Raw genomic sequence first — 17,236 nt, 5'->3', positions numbered from 1 at the left:
GCACCGCCGGACGCTCCTCCGCGCCGGAAGCGGGCGCTGCGCCTGCGTCACCGAGCCGCCTTCCTGCAGGCTGCCATGGCGGCGCTCGGGGAGTGGGGCGTGAGGCGGCGGCCGGAGGAAGCGGCCGGCTACGAACTGGATGAAGATGACGATGATGATGATGACGACGACGACGGCGGTGGAGATGCCGATGGGTTCACGCTGGACGAGGTGCTCCGCCTCGGCGGCACCAAGGTGAGGGGATGCGGGAGAGAGCGGGAGCGCGAGCGCGTGGGGCCCGCGTGTAAGCCGCGTGTAACCGCCTCGCTGCCTCCCGCAGCAAGACTTCCTCATGCTGTGCTCCGTGGACGAGGCTGAGGAGATGGTGGACGGCGGCAAGAAAGGTGCCATCGACGATTTGAAGGAGGGGGAGCTGGAGGCCTTCATCGGCTCTTTGGGGCTTAGCAAGTATGCAAAGAGCTGCGTGGATGAGGAGGAAGAGGAGGAGGAGAAAAAGGGTGGCAAAGAGAAAGGGAAGACTCCAAAGAAGGAGAAAAGCAAGAAGGAGAAAAATAAGGAGAAAAGCAAGGAGAAAAGCAAGAAGGAAACAATTTCTCCTTCATCAGAAGGGAAAAAAGAAAAAAAGCCGAAGAGCAAGTGAGCGGTAGAAAAGACAGCAAGAAGAAGCTAGCACGCCAGCAGCAATCAGTACAGAAGGAGAGGCTGGAAGAGGACTTCACATTTCATGCTAGGGAGGTGATATTGGTCAAACCTGGAGGCAAATGGTACGACCTGGAGTACACCGGTGAGACTTCTGCTAAGCCGCAGGATCCAGCCCTCCTGTCCCAGTACAAGGCCTTGGCCCAAAAGCTGTACCAGCACGAGACAGAACTGTACAAGAACAAGACGGAGTATCAGAAGGGGGCCTCGTCGGCATGGATGAAAACAGTTGTGTCTTCAGGCACCCTCGCTGACAGGATGGCAGCCATGACCCTCCTCATTCAGGACAGCGCTGTCCACAGTCTCCACTTTGTTGAGAACTTGGTGAACCTGGTAAAGAAGAAGGGCAGCAGGCAACAGAGCCTCATGGCCCTGGATACTTTCAGAGAGCTTCTCCTTTCAGATCTCTTACCGGATACTCGCAAGCTGTGGTCTTTCTCACAGCGTCCATTTAACAACATAGAGAAAATGTCGAGTGGCAACAGAGATTCAAGGGACAGACGGCTGATACTATGGTACTTTGAGCACCAGCTGAAGCTGCAGGTGGCAGAGTTTGTGCAGACCTTGGAAATACTGAGCCACGATTCCCTGACAGCAACAAAAACCCGAGCGCTGGCAGCTGCCCACGAGCTTCTCTGCAACAAACCTGAGCAGGAGAAATTTCTGCTTGTTCAGCTGGTAAATAAACTGGGAGACCCTCAGAACAAAATAGCCACCAAAGCCTCTTATCTCCTAGAGACTTTACTTCACAAGCATCCAAATATGAAAGGAGTGGTGTGCAGTGAGGTGGAGAGACTTTTGTACCGCACAAACATCAGTGCAAAGACTCAGTATTATGCCATGTGCTTTTTAAATCAGATAGTCCTCAGTCATGAAGAAACTCCATTGGCCAACAAGCTGATATCTTTGTATTTCTGTTTTTTTCGGAACTGCATTAAGAAAAAAGATGTTGAATCCAAAATGCTCAGCGCTCTTCTTAGCGGGGTAAACAGAGCTTACCCTTACGCTGAGATTGGTGATGAGAAAGTAAAAGAACAGATGAACACCTTGTTTAAAGTTCTGCACCTTGTGAACTTCAGCACCAGTGTCCAGGCCTTGATGTTACTGTTCCAGGTTATGGACTCCCAGCAGACTGTATCCGATAGGTACTACGCAGCGCTGTATAAGTAAGTGACAGGCTTGGATCTTTGGTAAAAGCTTAACTGCCATTAAGATTTTGCAAACTTTGTGTCCCACTGGATAAACATTTCTGATGTTTACTATGGGCTAGAAAATAACATACGTAATTTTTAGTTTTTTTAACTTAACATGGGGATAGAGGACAGTGGAGGGTTGTGAGAACGTGACTTTGCACTGTTTTCTGGTTTTAATTCCAAATACATTTTAGCACTATTTGATAATTACTTATTCTGAAATCACTTTTACAGACAGTGTGTTTTAGTGATGTAATAGCCTAAAATCCTGTTGTCTGTTTTTCATAAGGGAGGAAAACCTTATGTCAACATGATCCTTAGATGACTTAATTTGTTGAGTTGGGAAAACTCATGTTCTAAATAATCTCCTTTTTGATCCTAGCTGATTATTTAGACACTTGGTAGGTTCCCTACAGGCTTCTGTTTAGTTGATGCTGATTTTATAAAGGGAACTTGGATTCCCCTAGACCATGCAGTACATTTCGGGGCCTTTGTGTACCAGATAGTGTCAGAAAAAAAGTGAATAGAAAGTGGACTTGCCGACACAGAGATCTGGCCTGATTCTGAAGCCTGACAGTTGCCAACCATTTTCTTTCTACTTTTTTGATTACCTGAATAGGTCAGATTGGTTATTTACATTTATTTCATTTACTAGTACAGGTTTTTTTTTAATGTTAATTGTTTGTTATGGACTTACAAATATTACACAGCTGTTGACATTTTCAACATTGTTCATAATGGTTTGTTCTACCGGAGAACAAGCTGTGACTGTACTTCTGGATACCTGTCTGAAAAATGTGGATAGTAGTTTTTGATAGCAGTTATTCTTCAGTGTGTGTTATGATGATTAATTCTCCTTTGTTTTCTACAGGAAGCTTCTAGATCCTGGTTTAGCAGCCTGCTCAAAGCCATCCATGTTTCTTAATCTTGTCTATAAATCTCTGAAGGCAGACGTGGTGTTACGGCGAGTGAAGGCCTTCGTGAAGAGGTTGCTTCAGGTCACTACTGGACAGACACCACCCTTCATTTGTGGAACCCTGTACCTTCTGTCTGAGCTTCTGAAAGTAAAACCAGGCCTGAGAGTCCAATTACAGGATCACGTGGTATGACTTCTTTATTCCACAGGGCTAAGAGAGATGTTCACCTTTCCCTAATCTATTTCTCTTTGTGAATAATTCTTCATACCTGGAAAGGACTGTCTTTTAAAATGGAATTCTTAGGAGATTTTGTTAATATCTGATTGTTCTGTGGCAAAAAGTACTTCAACAATTATAACTGCATTAAAAATCTGCAAAGATGTTGTCTGCATTCCAGCAGGTCCTACAGCTTTCATTCATGGAGGAAGTTATTTTGCTAAATGCTGTATAAATAAGCAGATAAACGCTACAGTCCAAAAAGTTCTGTCAGAACATGGCCTTCTTCTTTTTGCAGTCTCTGAAGTATAACCAGGTAGTATTGGAATAATATATTATTTTCTTTCATCAAATGAGGAGGGACCTTTGCACTGACGACTGTATAACTGTAAGACTGCAAAGTTCAATTGTAGTCTTGTATCGTGGCCAAAAATATGTGTTGTCTAGACACTGTATTTTTTTGTGCTGATTCTTCAGAAGTATGTGGATTTTTCCACATATGTATGTGGATTACAAATTGTAATAAAACTGAAAAAGAAAAGCTGTTCACAAACATTTTCTATATTATTTAGGAGTCTGATGAAGAAGAGTGCTTTAAGGATCAAGAAGAGGCTGAAGAGAGTGAGGAAACATTTGTGGATGCAGACAAAGTAGAAAGGGAAGAGAGGAGCGCAACAGAAAATTCTGCTAAAACTAATAATCTGAGTTCAGCAGCCTCATGGGTGCATCATGAGAATATGGGAGGTAAATTAGCAAGAAAACATAATGTATTCAAGTCCTAACGTTCAGTAACAGTGACATATTGATCAAGACTGGTAAAATTAATTAGAACATAATTTTAGTTTTTCAAATTGAAGTTTGAATCAAAGCAGTCAGAATCATTTTTTTTCCTCTTTCTGTTTGCTCAGCAATAGTGAAGAGACTGTATTCATCTTTTAGCTGTTTTCTCTAATAGGCCAGTGTGTTTGTGCCTAAGTAATAAACAAACTGGATTTTTTTTCTTCCAACTTGAAAGACATTCAGAGTAACGTAGCCATTGTCGGGGTGTGTGTAGGTGCATGTTCAGTTGAACCTTGGTAGAACAACCTGTCTAGCTCTGAGCCTGCTTCTAGCTTTTCTCTTTCCTGATGACCTTTTCACAGAGTCATAGAATCATCAGTCTGGAAAAGATGTTCAAGGTCATCAAGTTCAAGCTATCCATCTGACCCACCAAGTCCCATCACTAAACCATATACTGTAGTGCCACATCCACACGTCTCTTAAATACCTCCAGGGATGGGGACTGTACCACATCTGGGCAGTCCATTTCAGCACATGACCACCCTCTCTGAAGAAATTATTTCTGATGTCCGATTCAAACCTCTGACACAATGCAAGGCCATTTCCTCATGTGCCATCACTTTTCACCTGAGAAAAGAAACCAACATCCTCCTACCTGCAGACTCCTTTCAGGCAGTGGTGAGGTTTCCCTTCAACCTCTTGTTCTCCAGGCTCAACAGCCCCAGTTCCCTCAGCCACTCCTTGTAAAACTTTTTTCTAGTCCCTTCATCAACTGTGTTGCTCTTCTTTGCAAACTCTTGAGCAACTCAGTGTCTTGATAGTGAGGGTCCCAAAACTGAGTATTCAAGGCGTAGTCTCACCAGTGCTGTGTACGAGAGACAATATTTCCTTTTTGTAACAGAGAAGGGGTTTTCAAGGGCTTCCCTGGAAGCAAGTAGGAGCTCACCTGTACCACCTGGTCATACTGTAGGCTTCTGGATTTAATCTTTGTCTGCTACTGTGTGAGTCTGTGGTCTGTCTAGCAAAGAATGATGAACAGCATTGCTGTCACGTTGAAATGAAGATAATACTCTCCTGAGTTTTCTTGAGGAAATGTAATAGTCTTTTTCTATCTCTGCTGTCCCCCAGGGAGAAAGAATGGGGTTTCCTATGATCCTTTGCACCGAAGTCCTTTGTATTGCGGTGCTGAAAGTACAAGCCTTTGGGAACTGAAGAAGGTAAAGCGTTCTCCTGTTACTGCATACTGTGTTTCTTAGTGTGGTCCTTGTATCAAGAAAAGAAAATTAATTTTGTTATTTCTGGGGTAGTTACCTCAGTCACATGACAGAAAGGTTAAAGGACACACTGTTCAGCTCTAAACTTGTATGTGCTGTATTTGATGCTGTTATTCCAGAGTAGGAATAGTAATTTTGTAGTGGAGATTTGATCTGTGATCTTTTTTAGACTTTTGAATCTTTACTTTTATTAATGAAGCTTTTTGTTGTTTAGTTAAATAAAACTATAGTCGTGGATACTTTTGGTTAATGCTAACAAAAGATCAGAACTTGACATTCCTTAGTTGTTCAAGAGCAGGGCCCCAGTACATGCTTGTGTGTTGTTTGGTGAGTTGCAGAGTGGTTTTCAAATACAGTGTTGTCAGAAGTCTATGACAACATGAAAAACGATGGCATTTATTTTTGAAGTAGAAATAAAGAAATGTTTTGTGTTTTTCAGCTTTCTGAACATTTTCATCCATCTGTGGCTCTCTTTGCAAAAACAATTCTAGAAGTAAGTGCTTTTACCTGTCTAACTGTGATTTTTGTTAGCTATCCTTTGCCATTTAAAAAAAAGTATAAGACTTTATTGCACTCTGCAGGTTGCTAGAAGTTCTGCAACACTGTGACATGTAACATGCACTCATACAAAGCTTTTCATTGAATTATCTATGCTTTATAAATGAGACTGTTCACAGAAGGAAAAACTAGGTTGAAAAGTGCATATTATGTGATCCTTAGAGTTGTTTTAGATTTTGGTCTGTCTGCATAAAGTGTTTTGTTTTTGATGTGAGAGGCTCTGAAACAAAACTTTTACTTATTTAGTTCTTAAAATACTGTGATGATCTCATGTACGAGTGCCTACTTAGAATTTTTATTTTCTTTTATACATTTGGTATTCAAGTTGCACTGACTATTAACTTAGTAGTTGCAAACTATGAGTCGCTGTCAATAAAAATGTTTCTCTTTTAGCACAGTACATTGCGAGGCAGTTGATCACTGAAATGAAGTGAGGGAGGTACTTTTTGAAGAAAACAGTGAGATTCCAAGAATAAAAGCATGTAAAGGAACGGTTTAACTTGTCAGGCTTAAATGATGAGATATCCCCAAATCTTTATTGGTTTTTGATGGACCGTTTGAGCCTCTAACTTTATGTTGCTGTCTTTTGAAAATGAAGATCACAAACATTTTCTTATTTCAGGGAAATCACATTCAGTACTCCGGGGACCCTTTGCAAGATTTCACATTAATGAGATTTTTGGATCGCTTTGTGTACAGAAATCCCAAACTCCACAAAGGCAAAGGTGAACTTCTTTGCATTTGGTCTTGATTGTTGATGGTGAAACTCTATCAGATTGTTAACGACCTATGCTTGTCAAATATTTGGGGTGCATGTGGTACACCAGAGGAGTGACATCAGTCTGCAGGGCTGTGTGAAAGGTATCTGTAACTTAGAACCAGCTGCTAGCCACAAAGTGCTGCCTCTTAACCGGAGTTTTCAATAACTGCCAAGCTAGCAGGAATAAATGTAGGGGAGTGTAAAGACTGAGCACAGAATAATCAAGGTTGGAATGCATCTGTGGAGATCATTTAGTCCAACTCCCGTGCTTAAGCAGGCTGCCCAGGACCATATCCAAGTGGCTTTTGAAGATGACATCTAAAGAGGGAGACTGCACAGCCTCTATGGGCAGCCTGTGCCAGTGCTCAGCCAATCTCACAGTAAAAAGTGCTTCCTGATGTTCAGATGAATACAAACCCCATTTCCTCACCTTATCCCCGGACCCTTCTGAAAATAACCTGACTTTATCTTCTTTGTACATTCCCTTCAGGTATTTGTGCACATTGATGACACTCTCCCTTAAGTCTGTTCCAGGCTGAATAGTCCCATCCCTCGTGGCCGTTCTTCCCAGGAGAGATGCTCTCATCCTTTCATCTTTAAGGCCCTTTCCTGGGCTCCCTGTAGTATGCACATCTCTTGTACTGGGGGCCCAGAACTGGGCACTGCCCTCCAGGCGTAACTTCACCAGGGTTGAACAGAGGGAAGGGATCCCTTGCCTTGGCATTCTGATAACACTCTTCCTAATGCAGTCCAGGTTAACATTGATTGTCTCTGTGGCAAGGGCACATTGCTGGTTCCTGGTCAACCTGCTGTCTCTCAGGGCCTTTTCTGCCAAGTTGCTTTCTAGCTGGGTGACCCCCTACATATATATTAGTTCCTGGGGTTGCATCTCCCCAGTTGCAGGACTTCCTGCAGTTCTCTTTGCTGAACTGCATGTTTTTATAGCCTGCCAGGGTCACTCTGGATAGCAGCCATTCCTCTCAGCTTTGTATAAGTTCTAATAATTTGTTTCTGATTTATGTTCTGCTCCAGAGAACACCGGCAGTGTGGTAATGCAGCGGAAGAAGAAGCAGTTTATGACGGATATACGAAATCTGGCAGGTAGGCTGGCCACTTTTCTTTTAACATTATGATTGAGAAACTGTTTTTTTGAAGTTAAAAAAAAGTCTTGGCTGATGGTTGTCCATCCTCTGTGCTGTGCTGTTTCTGTTGTCTCAATCACTGTCTATTTGAGTAGAAAAACAGTTTACCTTCTACTGTACTACTACTTAGCTTTAGTCAACAAATGTTAATACCTTTTCTCTCTGTATTTTCCCTCTAGTTGTCGATTACTTTCTGATAGCCATTCCTTTTTCTTAGGCAGTGTATCATCAACCTTATACTTTCTCCTTGCCATTAGGAAATGTATAACAGCACAAGACAGAGTGCCTGAAAACAACATGCCTTTTTGTCTGCTGTGCTATTTTTACTATCGCCTACATGCATTTTCTATATTTTCTCAATCTAAATTACCATTTTTTTTCCTGCATCTCATAGAAGGTGATACGCTCGCTAGGTAGAGAGTAAATTTTGCAGTCTCATGTGAAAAATGTAGAGCATTGGTACAGATTGGCTTGTAGCTGGCAGTGTGACACCGTGGGGGCAAAAATGCTGCTAAAAAATGTAAACAGCCTTAGAGTTTCTTCTGGCTAATGTTAATTCTAGTTAGAAGAGCAATTTGTTAGGGTATTAACTTTAGAGATATGTGTGTTTACAAAATAGTAAGTTTCCTGCTCAAAGATATGCCATTTTTATGTCTGGCATCCTACTTTTTTTGCTTCATGAAATTTCTAAAACTACACCTAGAATTATATAAAAATCTTTAAAATGTAAGCTGGGCTAGTACTAGTTAATGCAGTAGTAGTATGCAGTTAATGAATTTGTTTCCAAACTATCGTATGATCACATTAATTCTGCTTAATGTAATTGAAAAGTGACTTACCATCTCGGAAAATGGATTTATATAACAATGTAAACCGTACTAAGCTCTTTCCTTAGATTATGTGGATTACTTCAAACAATGCCACAGCTGTGGCTTTTAGGATTTGTGTTCAGCATCTCTTCTGTTCTTACTTTGGTAGGTAACTACCTGCCTACAGAAAAAAAGCTGGGTTTTGTCCACTCCCAGTCTTTACAGTGATTATGGGCAAGGTTTGATGGAAAGAACCAGTAGTTAAAAGCAGGATAAAACTTCAGACTCTTTCCTTGAGGATAGAAGAGGTACCATAATCTGTGGTGAAGCCTCTAACATTCCCACAGATGTACTTCCTGTAACTTTAGATCTGATGTGTTAAGCGGGAGCTTTACTAATACAGATTAACTGTTGTGCCCTTTGTGATGTGCGTTTTTCTGGCTATGAAAGCTTAAAGAATTCTTATCTAGAATGCATTTGAGGATATAATTTGTTATTGCATTCTTTAGTTTATTCTTATTTGAAGGAACAAACTGAACATTTACCGCAACTTGAGGAAGTTAAGTATTTTACAAGTGAAATGTCCAAAATAGTGTTTATATATTATAGTTAGGCACTGCTGAGGCATGAAGAACTGAGGTTGCAAATCCTCTGATACCTTCTACTATTTATTTGAACAGTTATTTTGTATGCTGATCTCTTTTCAGAAACAAACCTTTGTCACTTAGGAAATATTACCATGTATGTCCACTGAGATAAGCAGTAGCACTTTCTTCTGAGGAAAGGGAGGGAAGTGAAAGACATGAGAGGGAAAGCTTCTTCACAGGGCCGATCATTGATACCCTAGTTGGTCTGTTGCTGCAGATGTCATACTTTGCCCTGTTTCCTCAGAAATGGTGGTAGAATAGGGCTGGATCCATTCTTCAGCATGCTTGATTGGCTTCTGGTACATGGCTCTCATTTCAGCTGCATTGCTTCTTACTGCCAGGGGTGCTGGGCTGTAGCTGTTTTACTGTTCCAGTGGATGAAAGCTAGCTTACATTATTTCCTACTTTATTTTTAAAATAAGAATTAAAAAAAAGAAAAGTATCCTTCGAACCTGGTGGAGTTTTTCCAAGGGTCCTGCTCACACTAATTATCAGTATATACGAAGAACTGTTGATTTGAAGTTTTGTGACGAACTCACTTTATGCAACAGTTGGCACTGAGTATCGGTGTACTTCTGTCTGTAATGCTGTTTAACCATTTGTGACACCACTGAGAAGAATAACAGTCATTTCAACTTGAAGTAAAATCAGTTCTTTTTGGCTTTTGCAGTCAATAGTAAGGAATTTCTTGCCAGAGATGAAAGCAAAATCCCAGTGGATGAAGTATTTTTTCACAGGTAATGAAATATTTATGAACATTCATTTTAAGAGTTTTGTAATGCAATGCCTTCAAAAAAAAAAATTACATCTAATAAGTATTTGCTAGTGTTTCATGTGCTTGCAAATTAATTTGAGTGACTTGTGATGACAGTTTCCTTAGAACATAATTTCAGAATTTATCAAAAGCAAAGAATATCATGAGTGAAAGCAGTCAGTGCTTGGAATCTATATATCAAATAATAATATTGTTATGATAAATACACCCTAAACACTGGGTGATACTGAATGGCTCGTGGGTTGTAATTCTTAAGTATCAGAGGTAGATTCAATATAACTTAGTTGGTAGATTGTGGGTTTTTTTTTAGTCTGGGGAAGAGGCAGCTGAGGGGAGACGTTATTGCTCTTTTCAGTTATCTGAAAGGTGATTGCAGTGAGGATGGGGTTGGTCTCTTCTCACTGGTGGCAGGTGACAGGACGAGGGGAGATGGCCTCAAGTTGTGCCAGAGTAAGTTTACGAAAAACCTCTTTACAGAAAGAGTTGTTAAGCACTGGAATAGGCTCCCCAGGGAGGTGGTTGAATCACCATCCCTGAATGTGTTTAAAAACCTTTTGGGGTGCTCAGGGACATGATTTAGTGGAGAGTTGTCAGAGTTAGGGTAGTATGGTTAGCTTGTGGTTGAACTTGATGATCTTTAAGGTCTTTTTCAACCTGACCCATTCTATGATTCTAAGTTGACCTTGACACTTTCCAGATCTGCACATCTTCCTTTTGCCCTTTTATAAATTCACTATGTTCAAAATGATTTCTAGCACCTCTGTGAAATTGTACTGTTTTAATCTTACAGTGGTGACTTACAGCTTGAAAAAGAAAGAAAATACAAATCTCTGTTCTGGGATGTGTTTGAAATAGTTAACTTACTCTTTTCAGCTGGAAAAATACACAGTTGAATCTATCTGCTGGGTTATTTTTTTAGTTTAGTTTTTTTTTTTAATCTTATAAAGAATCACCTGTAGCTTTGTGTCTGAGAGTAATATGCTGTTTCAGATTTTTTAAAAAGTTTGATAAAACAAGAGAGAAACACAGGCGCCAGGAGGATGAAGAAAGTATAGAAGATGTGGACGATGATGAGTTTGAAAGAGCATTGGGTAAAGTTGCATTTTTCCTTGTAGTAACTATCCTGGTATTTCCTGCTTTTACGAATTATTAATTTATCCTTTTTGTATAAAATAATCTGGTACATGAATGTGAAAGTGGTAGAAAACTGACTTTTCAGTTCCTGTTCTATGCTGCTGTAGTTAACAATACAGCTTATATAGCTCAGGTAGGAAATTTTGGGTGTTTGAGTGTAAACAAACTGGCACAGATCTGTTGATGTTTCTTTGTTCATTTCCAAATGTAGCCTGAGAATGAAATAACATTTTCTTGTAGCCTTTTTTGATTGCCTGGTCTTTTTAAACCTTCCTTAGAGATTCTGTCATAATTCCTGATATCTCTCATGAGATGAGTTGTTCAGTTAGGGCCTTGGCAAACTTCTAACCTGGAAATTAGCCAACAGACTATCTGTCAGGACATTCATTTGAAGTATCCTAATTGAGTTTTTGTCTGACTTGGATAACATCTGATGCTGATCAGAAATTACATTCTGGAAAAAGAAAACTGTCATTATTATTTAAAGAGAGATCTATCTATTTTCATTTTGTTTTATTTATTTTTCTTCAGAAAAAGTCCACTTATTTTAAAGTAATTGTTTTGTGGATTATTTTTCTGTGGGAGTATGAACCATTTAATGTCAGGTCCCGCTGCTATTGATGCAGATCATATAAATAATAAACAATAAACAATACTTAATATTTTGCAATAACTTCATAATTTTTGTTTGACACTTGTAGTAAAAAGTATTTTTTTCCCCAGATGCATTTGAAGCTGATGATAGTGCCGTTGGTGTTAGCCAGGATGACCTTGATTTTGCTGGGTAAGACTTTAAATCAGTTCTTTCATCTTTCAGCTTATCATTTTTGCAGCAAAAAAAGAAAAGAAAAAAGGCAATGGCAGTTGAATGCTGGGTAGTGCTGCTTTTTCTGCATTCCTCAGAATGGAGCATTGTGATTCAATGGTGCTTACAGTACCTCTGCTTGAAGCATGAGACCTGTACTATTTTATCTGTACAATGCAGTAACCCGGTAAACAAGATGTAATCCTACTTGTTTTTCATTGTCTCTGGTTTCTGTTTGGGAATTACCATGTACAGAAGGAAACAAAATGAGGCATAGTTGTGCTGCTGCTGTCAGGACTGGTTGTAACTGGACCTAACTCAGGGAATAAACTGTGGGATCCAAATTAACAGAGCTCAGTTTTCAGGAAGTCCGCAGTTCATTAGTGATTGATTAATCTCTTTTTTAGTTAAAGTATCTTCAGTATACCCTTAACATCAGCATAGAATATTCTGTTTAAGAATTAAAATAAGAATTGAAGTTTAAACTCTTACTGAAATGTTTCTGTGATCCAGGTGGGTGGGAGTAAAAAATAAGAGGAGACATAAAACAACAACTAAGCATCCAGCATCTAAAGAGCTGCACTTACTTTCTGTGGAAAAAAAGAAGAGGTTCCTTCCTCATACAGAGATCCAACATACTATGTGGTTTTTATGGAAAAGACTTTCTGAAAAGGAGCAAAGACGCGTGGAAAGACTCAGTTTATTTTAGAATAGGATTATCTCCAAAATGTCTTAAAACTACTTAGTTTTTATCAGAGTTCCATACCTGTGTGCATAATACATTTATTATATTTATTATTACTGTATTTACAGAATTTGCTGTGATGCTTTACTTTTCTACCATACTGTTTACAGGTAGATGGATGTTATCTGGCAAACTGTATTCTACCATATGATGTGCTCAACTTGTTATGTATTTTTTTAGTAATATAAAAAAGAAAAGCAAGGGAAATAAGAAAAGCAAAAGTGAGGAATCCGGAGCTGACTGGGAGGATTCTGATGATGAAGACGAGTTCAGTGACCTGGATGATGAGGAAGTCTCCTTAGGAAGCATGGAGGAAGATGACTTTGAAGAGGATATGGATGAGGAAGGAGGTGTATTTATGGATGTGTCTCATGATGATAACAGCCCAGGTAAAGTAACATCTAACGTAAAAGCAACAACAACAACAAGAAAAATCTTTTAAAAATAGATTATTTAATTTGCAATTATGTATTTAAATTAATATTTGGTTATCTAGGTGAAAGGTTTGGGTTTTAAGTGAAGAAATGTTTTTCAGAAAAACAACATTTTCTGCACAGTCTATGAGATGAAAATGGGAGTTATACATGAAGTTTAATAGTTTGCATACAAGACAGTGTTTTCTTGATGCTAAAAGCATTGGCAAAACAAAAGTAGCTTTATAATGGCTACAGTGCACAAGCATATTAAAAGATTTCAAAGAGGAAAAAAAATCTGTTCCTAATTTTTTTATTTCTTAGGGTTAGTTAATGTTAATTTTTAGATCAGGTAACTTTCTATGTTACTGGCTTGCAAATAACAGCTTACTCTTCTAATGCAGCTATGCACCCCTATTTTTATTACCTCTGTACCAGTAACTGATTGCTGCATCTTTATGCCTTTATTGTCTTTTCAACTGAGTAGCATGGGTTACTCAGAATGTACTTTCTGTAGCTGCAAAGCACAAATTAATGGAGTATTTCAACTAATAACTTAAGGTCACAGGACTATGATTGAAGATAGAGCAGGTAAATTATTCATACAGCTGTTAATGCATGAATCTTTAATAAAACTGTCATTTTCGTCATACTTAAGCAGACAATCAAAGTTTACATAATGCCCTAGCCTGAGATATATGTTACATATCTTAGTTTCTTACCTCATTAATATTTGGTGCTTTGGAAAAAAAGCATAAAGGCACATCACTGAACAGTTTTTAATGTTATGGCTTTAAGAAATCAAGGTTCAGTTGTGTCCACTGTGTTTTAAACTTATTTTTGAAGTAAAGACTCAGATCATTGAGATAGATTTATGTCTAAATAGATATTTTTACAGTGTGCTTTAAATACATGCAGATATGGGTATGGGAATGAGGAACTCATTTATTATTATTTTTTTTTCTGACAGACCTTAACAATGACAGTCAATCAAAGTCTGTCAGTAAAAAGACCAAGAGAAAGAAAGATATGAATTTTATGGGATCACTTGAAGGTAAGGAAGTATTATTTCAATTTGAGAAGGTCTAATACAAACAGGCAGTCTGGAAAAATTGTAACGAAAAGAGACCAGTACAGTAGATTTGTGGATCATAATTCAGATTTGAATAAACCATAGAAGAAAATGAATTGGTTTTAGCCCTGTCTTCTAAACAGTGTGGCCTAATTCAGAATGGTGTTCTGCTGTTGAAGGGCTGGGGATCAAAGGAGGTGTATTTGAAGGATGGAGTTGTACTGGCAGAGTGGCTTGTGGGTCTGTATTTGCTACTAATACACATTGTGTAGATTTATGCTATTTAGTTCCTGTTGGAAAACCTTCCCCCCTCCCCCCCCCTTTTTACGGGGAGGTGGTGAATAAAGTTTTCTAACAGAGTTATTTTAGGTGGTCTTATTAAATTTAAAAAACAAAACAAACAAACAAAACCAACAAAACTATTTAAAACACCTCTGTTTTAGTATTATTGTGAATTTGAATTTCTGTCTCATAAGAATTGTACTTCTTGTTTGAAGGATCCAGCCAAGGAAAGAAGAGAAAACTCAAAGATGCCAAAATACTGGCAGCTGCTGAAGAGGTAAGTTAGATCAGTGCTCAGGAAATAAAAAAGTTCAAGCATTCTACATGCTTCTTTGTAGTAAAATAAGCATATTCTTTTTTTAAAGATTGGCTATCTGCTGGATGAAAATGCTGTGTCCAAGTTTGACAGTATTGGAATACATGCCATGGCTAACAGAGACAATGCAAGTAAGTACATGCTATGGAGAGCAGGTAGTTGTAGTGCTCTTCTGTTTCTTTCTCTTTAGAGTCTGTACTTAAAATTTTGTGATATACTTTATGTGTGGAACACATAAGGTTAGCAAGAACACAGGAGGGAAAGTAGCTCAATATAATTAAGAGATGATGGAGCATTTTTCAGTTAAAAGATGCACAGTGCTAATATTAACTGTGACAACTGGATTTAATAAGGCTTCAGAAAAGAGGGGACTTTTTTGTTTTCCTTTCACACTGTAAATAAAAACTGACGGTGTACCATCTGTAAAGCCTTCATATGAATTTTGCTCTCATCAAGAGTATCATGGATCCTTGTGAAGGGAAGATAGCATGGTTATCTTTACCTACCTACTGGAAATGTTTCCTCGTGATATTGATGAAGCAAAAGTAATTTCTCAGAAATAACGCTGATGAATTAAATGTGTATTTCTTTGAATTGTCAGTTTTTTGTAGGGCCTTTACAAGTCTTTCTGATGTCACCTGAAAAAAACAATAACGTGCTGCATGCTTGTACAGGAGAGCATGTAGCATTAAAAAAAAAAAAAATCAATGTCAAGAGCAGTCTTAAACCCCAAGATTCTGAGATAGTAGGATGTGTATTGTGGAGAAAAAAGGTTCTCTGGTGTCAAAAAAATCAGCAGTTTGCATTTTATTAACGTTTATAAATAAATTAGTCAAGTTTTAACTTCTACATGATTTATCTGTATTCCACATGATGTTCAGAAGTATCTATCAGCTCCTGACTTCTTATCTTCCATCTTTCCTCTTTCCAGATATCAAACAGATCAAGTGGGAAGTAGAGCGTGACAGGTGGCTTCACAATAGGGATGTGAAAAGCATCATCAAAAGGAAAAAACAGTTCAGGCACACAGGGCTGAAAAAGAAGTACAAAGGCAAGAAATCAAAAAGATGAGCTGGGCATCGTAATTTTTACAATAACTACGGCAAAATAATTATTTTCTCTATCACCCTCTCTTACTTTAATTCTTGCTGCTTAACCATGCCATTTGGTCATTCTCCCTTATGCCGTGAATTCCAGACCACTCATTGGATTTGTAATAAACTGAAAAACAGGAAAATCTGTTAGCTGTAACTTAGTGATTTTATGGCTAGTTTGTTTGGACATAGAGCCCTGCAGTTCTGAGGTCTCCATCCAGCACTTCAGACACCTACATGTAACAACAAATACTTCTGCAATCTCTCCTGGTGTAGTTTTAAGCAATAATACGATCTGTTTTATATGTAAGATGCAAGAGAAGCTTCAGCCATCTTTCCAAAGCCAGCAAGCACAAACCTACCTTCCAGAATTGATGGAAACCTCTTCTGCATTGTGTATCTGAAGTCTGACAAGAAAGATAAGTCATAGTTACTTATGATATTTTAAGAGAAATAATTAAATACTCTATTTTTATTACTTTTAAGTAAGTTTGTCCTAGCTCTTTGTGATAGGTTGTTGAGTACTGTGATCCACATTTTTTTAAATTGTATCAGAAACGTATTGAGGCTTCTCCTGTGTGCAGCTCGATCAGATGAGTGTTTTCTGAGCTTCCTCACGCTAGTGGTAACTGCATACAAGTTGCACACTCGAACAAAGCTGAATGAAGCACAGCAGACTGACTTTCAAAGGACTCACTAGGAAACTGATTCCTGACACGGCCTCAGTGTTCACTGAATCCTTTAGGCAGCTTGACTGAACCAGCAGAAAATCATTAAATGACAGTTTAATGCCGTTGTAATGATTTGCAGCAGTCTTTTGAACTTCTAAGTGCTACTGTTAGTGCAAAGTGATGAAAGCCTTACTCTGCGCACAGCAAGGCATTGCCTGAGCTCACCACACCATGCAGAACTACAACTGAAGAACTTCTACAAGGGTGTATCAGAATGAAGATACAGTACAGAAAGGGGTAGGTGGTGTTCCATTGGAACTCCGTCTAAAATGACTCTCCTGCTGAAAGGGGGAGCTGGTGCCTCACAGCCCCAGCAGCAGGTGCCTTAGGGATCGTGCTGACCTTGGGGTGGCAGGGCTGGCTGCCATCTCCTGCAGGGACGCAGGCCTGTCACACCACTGCTGAGTCTTGCAAGGGCCGTGAGTGCACACAGCACAAGGCTGCAGCACAGATGGAGCCTCTCTGTATAACTAAGCTGGTGCATGGCTTACTTGTGTGTTCCCTAAGCAGTGAATCAGAAGCATGAGAGGCTTTGGGGACTGACATTACCTCACTGGAAGCTGACCCTGGCTGCCCTCTGCACTTGCCAGCTGGGTCTGCTCTCATCTGGAAAACGTCAAATCACAACGCCTGTGAGACCGAGCGGTGAACCTGAGGATCCCTCCAGGGGCTGCAGAGCAGATGCCTGAAACAGGATTCATCGAATCCTGCTTCATCTGACGGCTGCTTCCCCCTAACTACGAAAAGGCACAAGACCCCCTTCCGGCATCAGGTAACCTGCGCTGATCTTTGCCGCCAAAAACCCAAACGCGTGCAGAATAAACGCGGCTGTGGTGCGACGCAATCCCCGGCTCCTGTGGCACCCCGCCCGGCC

At 39.6% G+C, this 17,236-nt stretch overlaps 1 protein-coding gene and 1 long non-coding RNA gene across 5 annotated transcripts; one reads left to right on the top strand and one right to left on the bottom strand.

Moving 5' to 3' along the window:
- The first annotated feature begins 38 nt into the window (after nt 1-38).
- Nucleotides 39-15,776, top strand: CEBPZ (CCAAT enhancer binding protein zeta). Its single transcript, XM_003203982.4, is given in 17 exon segments — nt 39-234; nt 320-623; nt 626-1,865; nt 2,764-2,995; nt 3,598-3,769; nt 4,934-5,022; nt 5,519-5,572; nt 6,260-6,362; nt 7,430-7,498; nt 9,666-9,732; nt 10,761-10,861; nt 11,628-11,688; nt 12,635-12,843; nt 13,838-13,921; nt 14,437-14,498; nt 14,587-14,668; nt 15,469-15,776. Coding segments are annotated over 17 exon segments (3,228 nt in total). The 5' UTR covers nt 39-75; the 3' UTR covers nt 15,609-15,776.
- Nucleotides 15,319-17,230, bottom strand: LOC104909622. Of its 4 annotated transcripts, none has more exons than XR_004158851.1 (3): nt 17,140-17,229; nt 15,994-16,038; nt 15,319-15,758 (listed from the first exon to the last, which is right to left on the bottom strand). It is a non-coding gene; the product is annotated as an uncharacterized LOC104909622 (long non-coding RNA). The 4 variants fall into 4 exon arrangements; XR_004158850.1 differs by lacking the exon at nt 17,140-17,229 and adding an exon at nt 16,912-17,133; XR_004158849.1 differs by having other exon boundaries at nt 15,319-16,038; nt 17,140-17,230.
- Nucleotides 17,231-17,236: the final 6 nt, after the last annotated feature.

The sequence above is a fragment of the Meleagris gallopavo genome, chromosome 2 (genome assembly GCF_000146605.3).
Source record: "Meleagris gallopavo isolate NT-WF06-2002-E0010 breed Aviagen turkey brand Nicholas breeding stock chromosome 2, Turkey_5.1, whole genome shotgun sequence".
Classification (NCBI taxonomy): Eukaryota; Metazoa; Chordata; class Aves; order Galliformes; family Phasianidae; genus Meleagris; species Meleagris gallopavo.
This window is presented reverse-complemented; position numbering and strand designations above follow the sequence as displayed.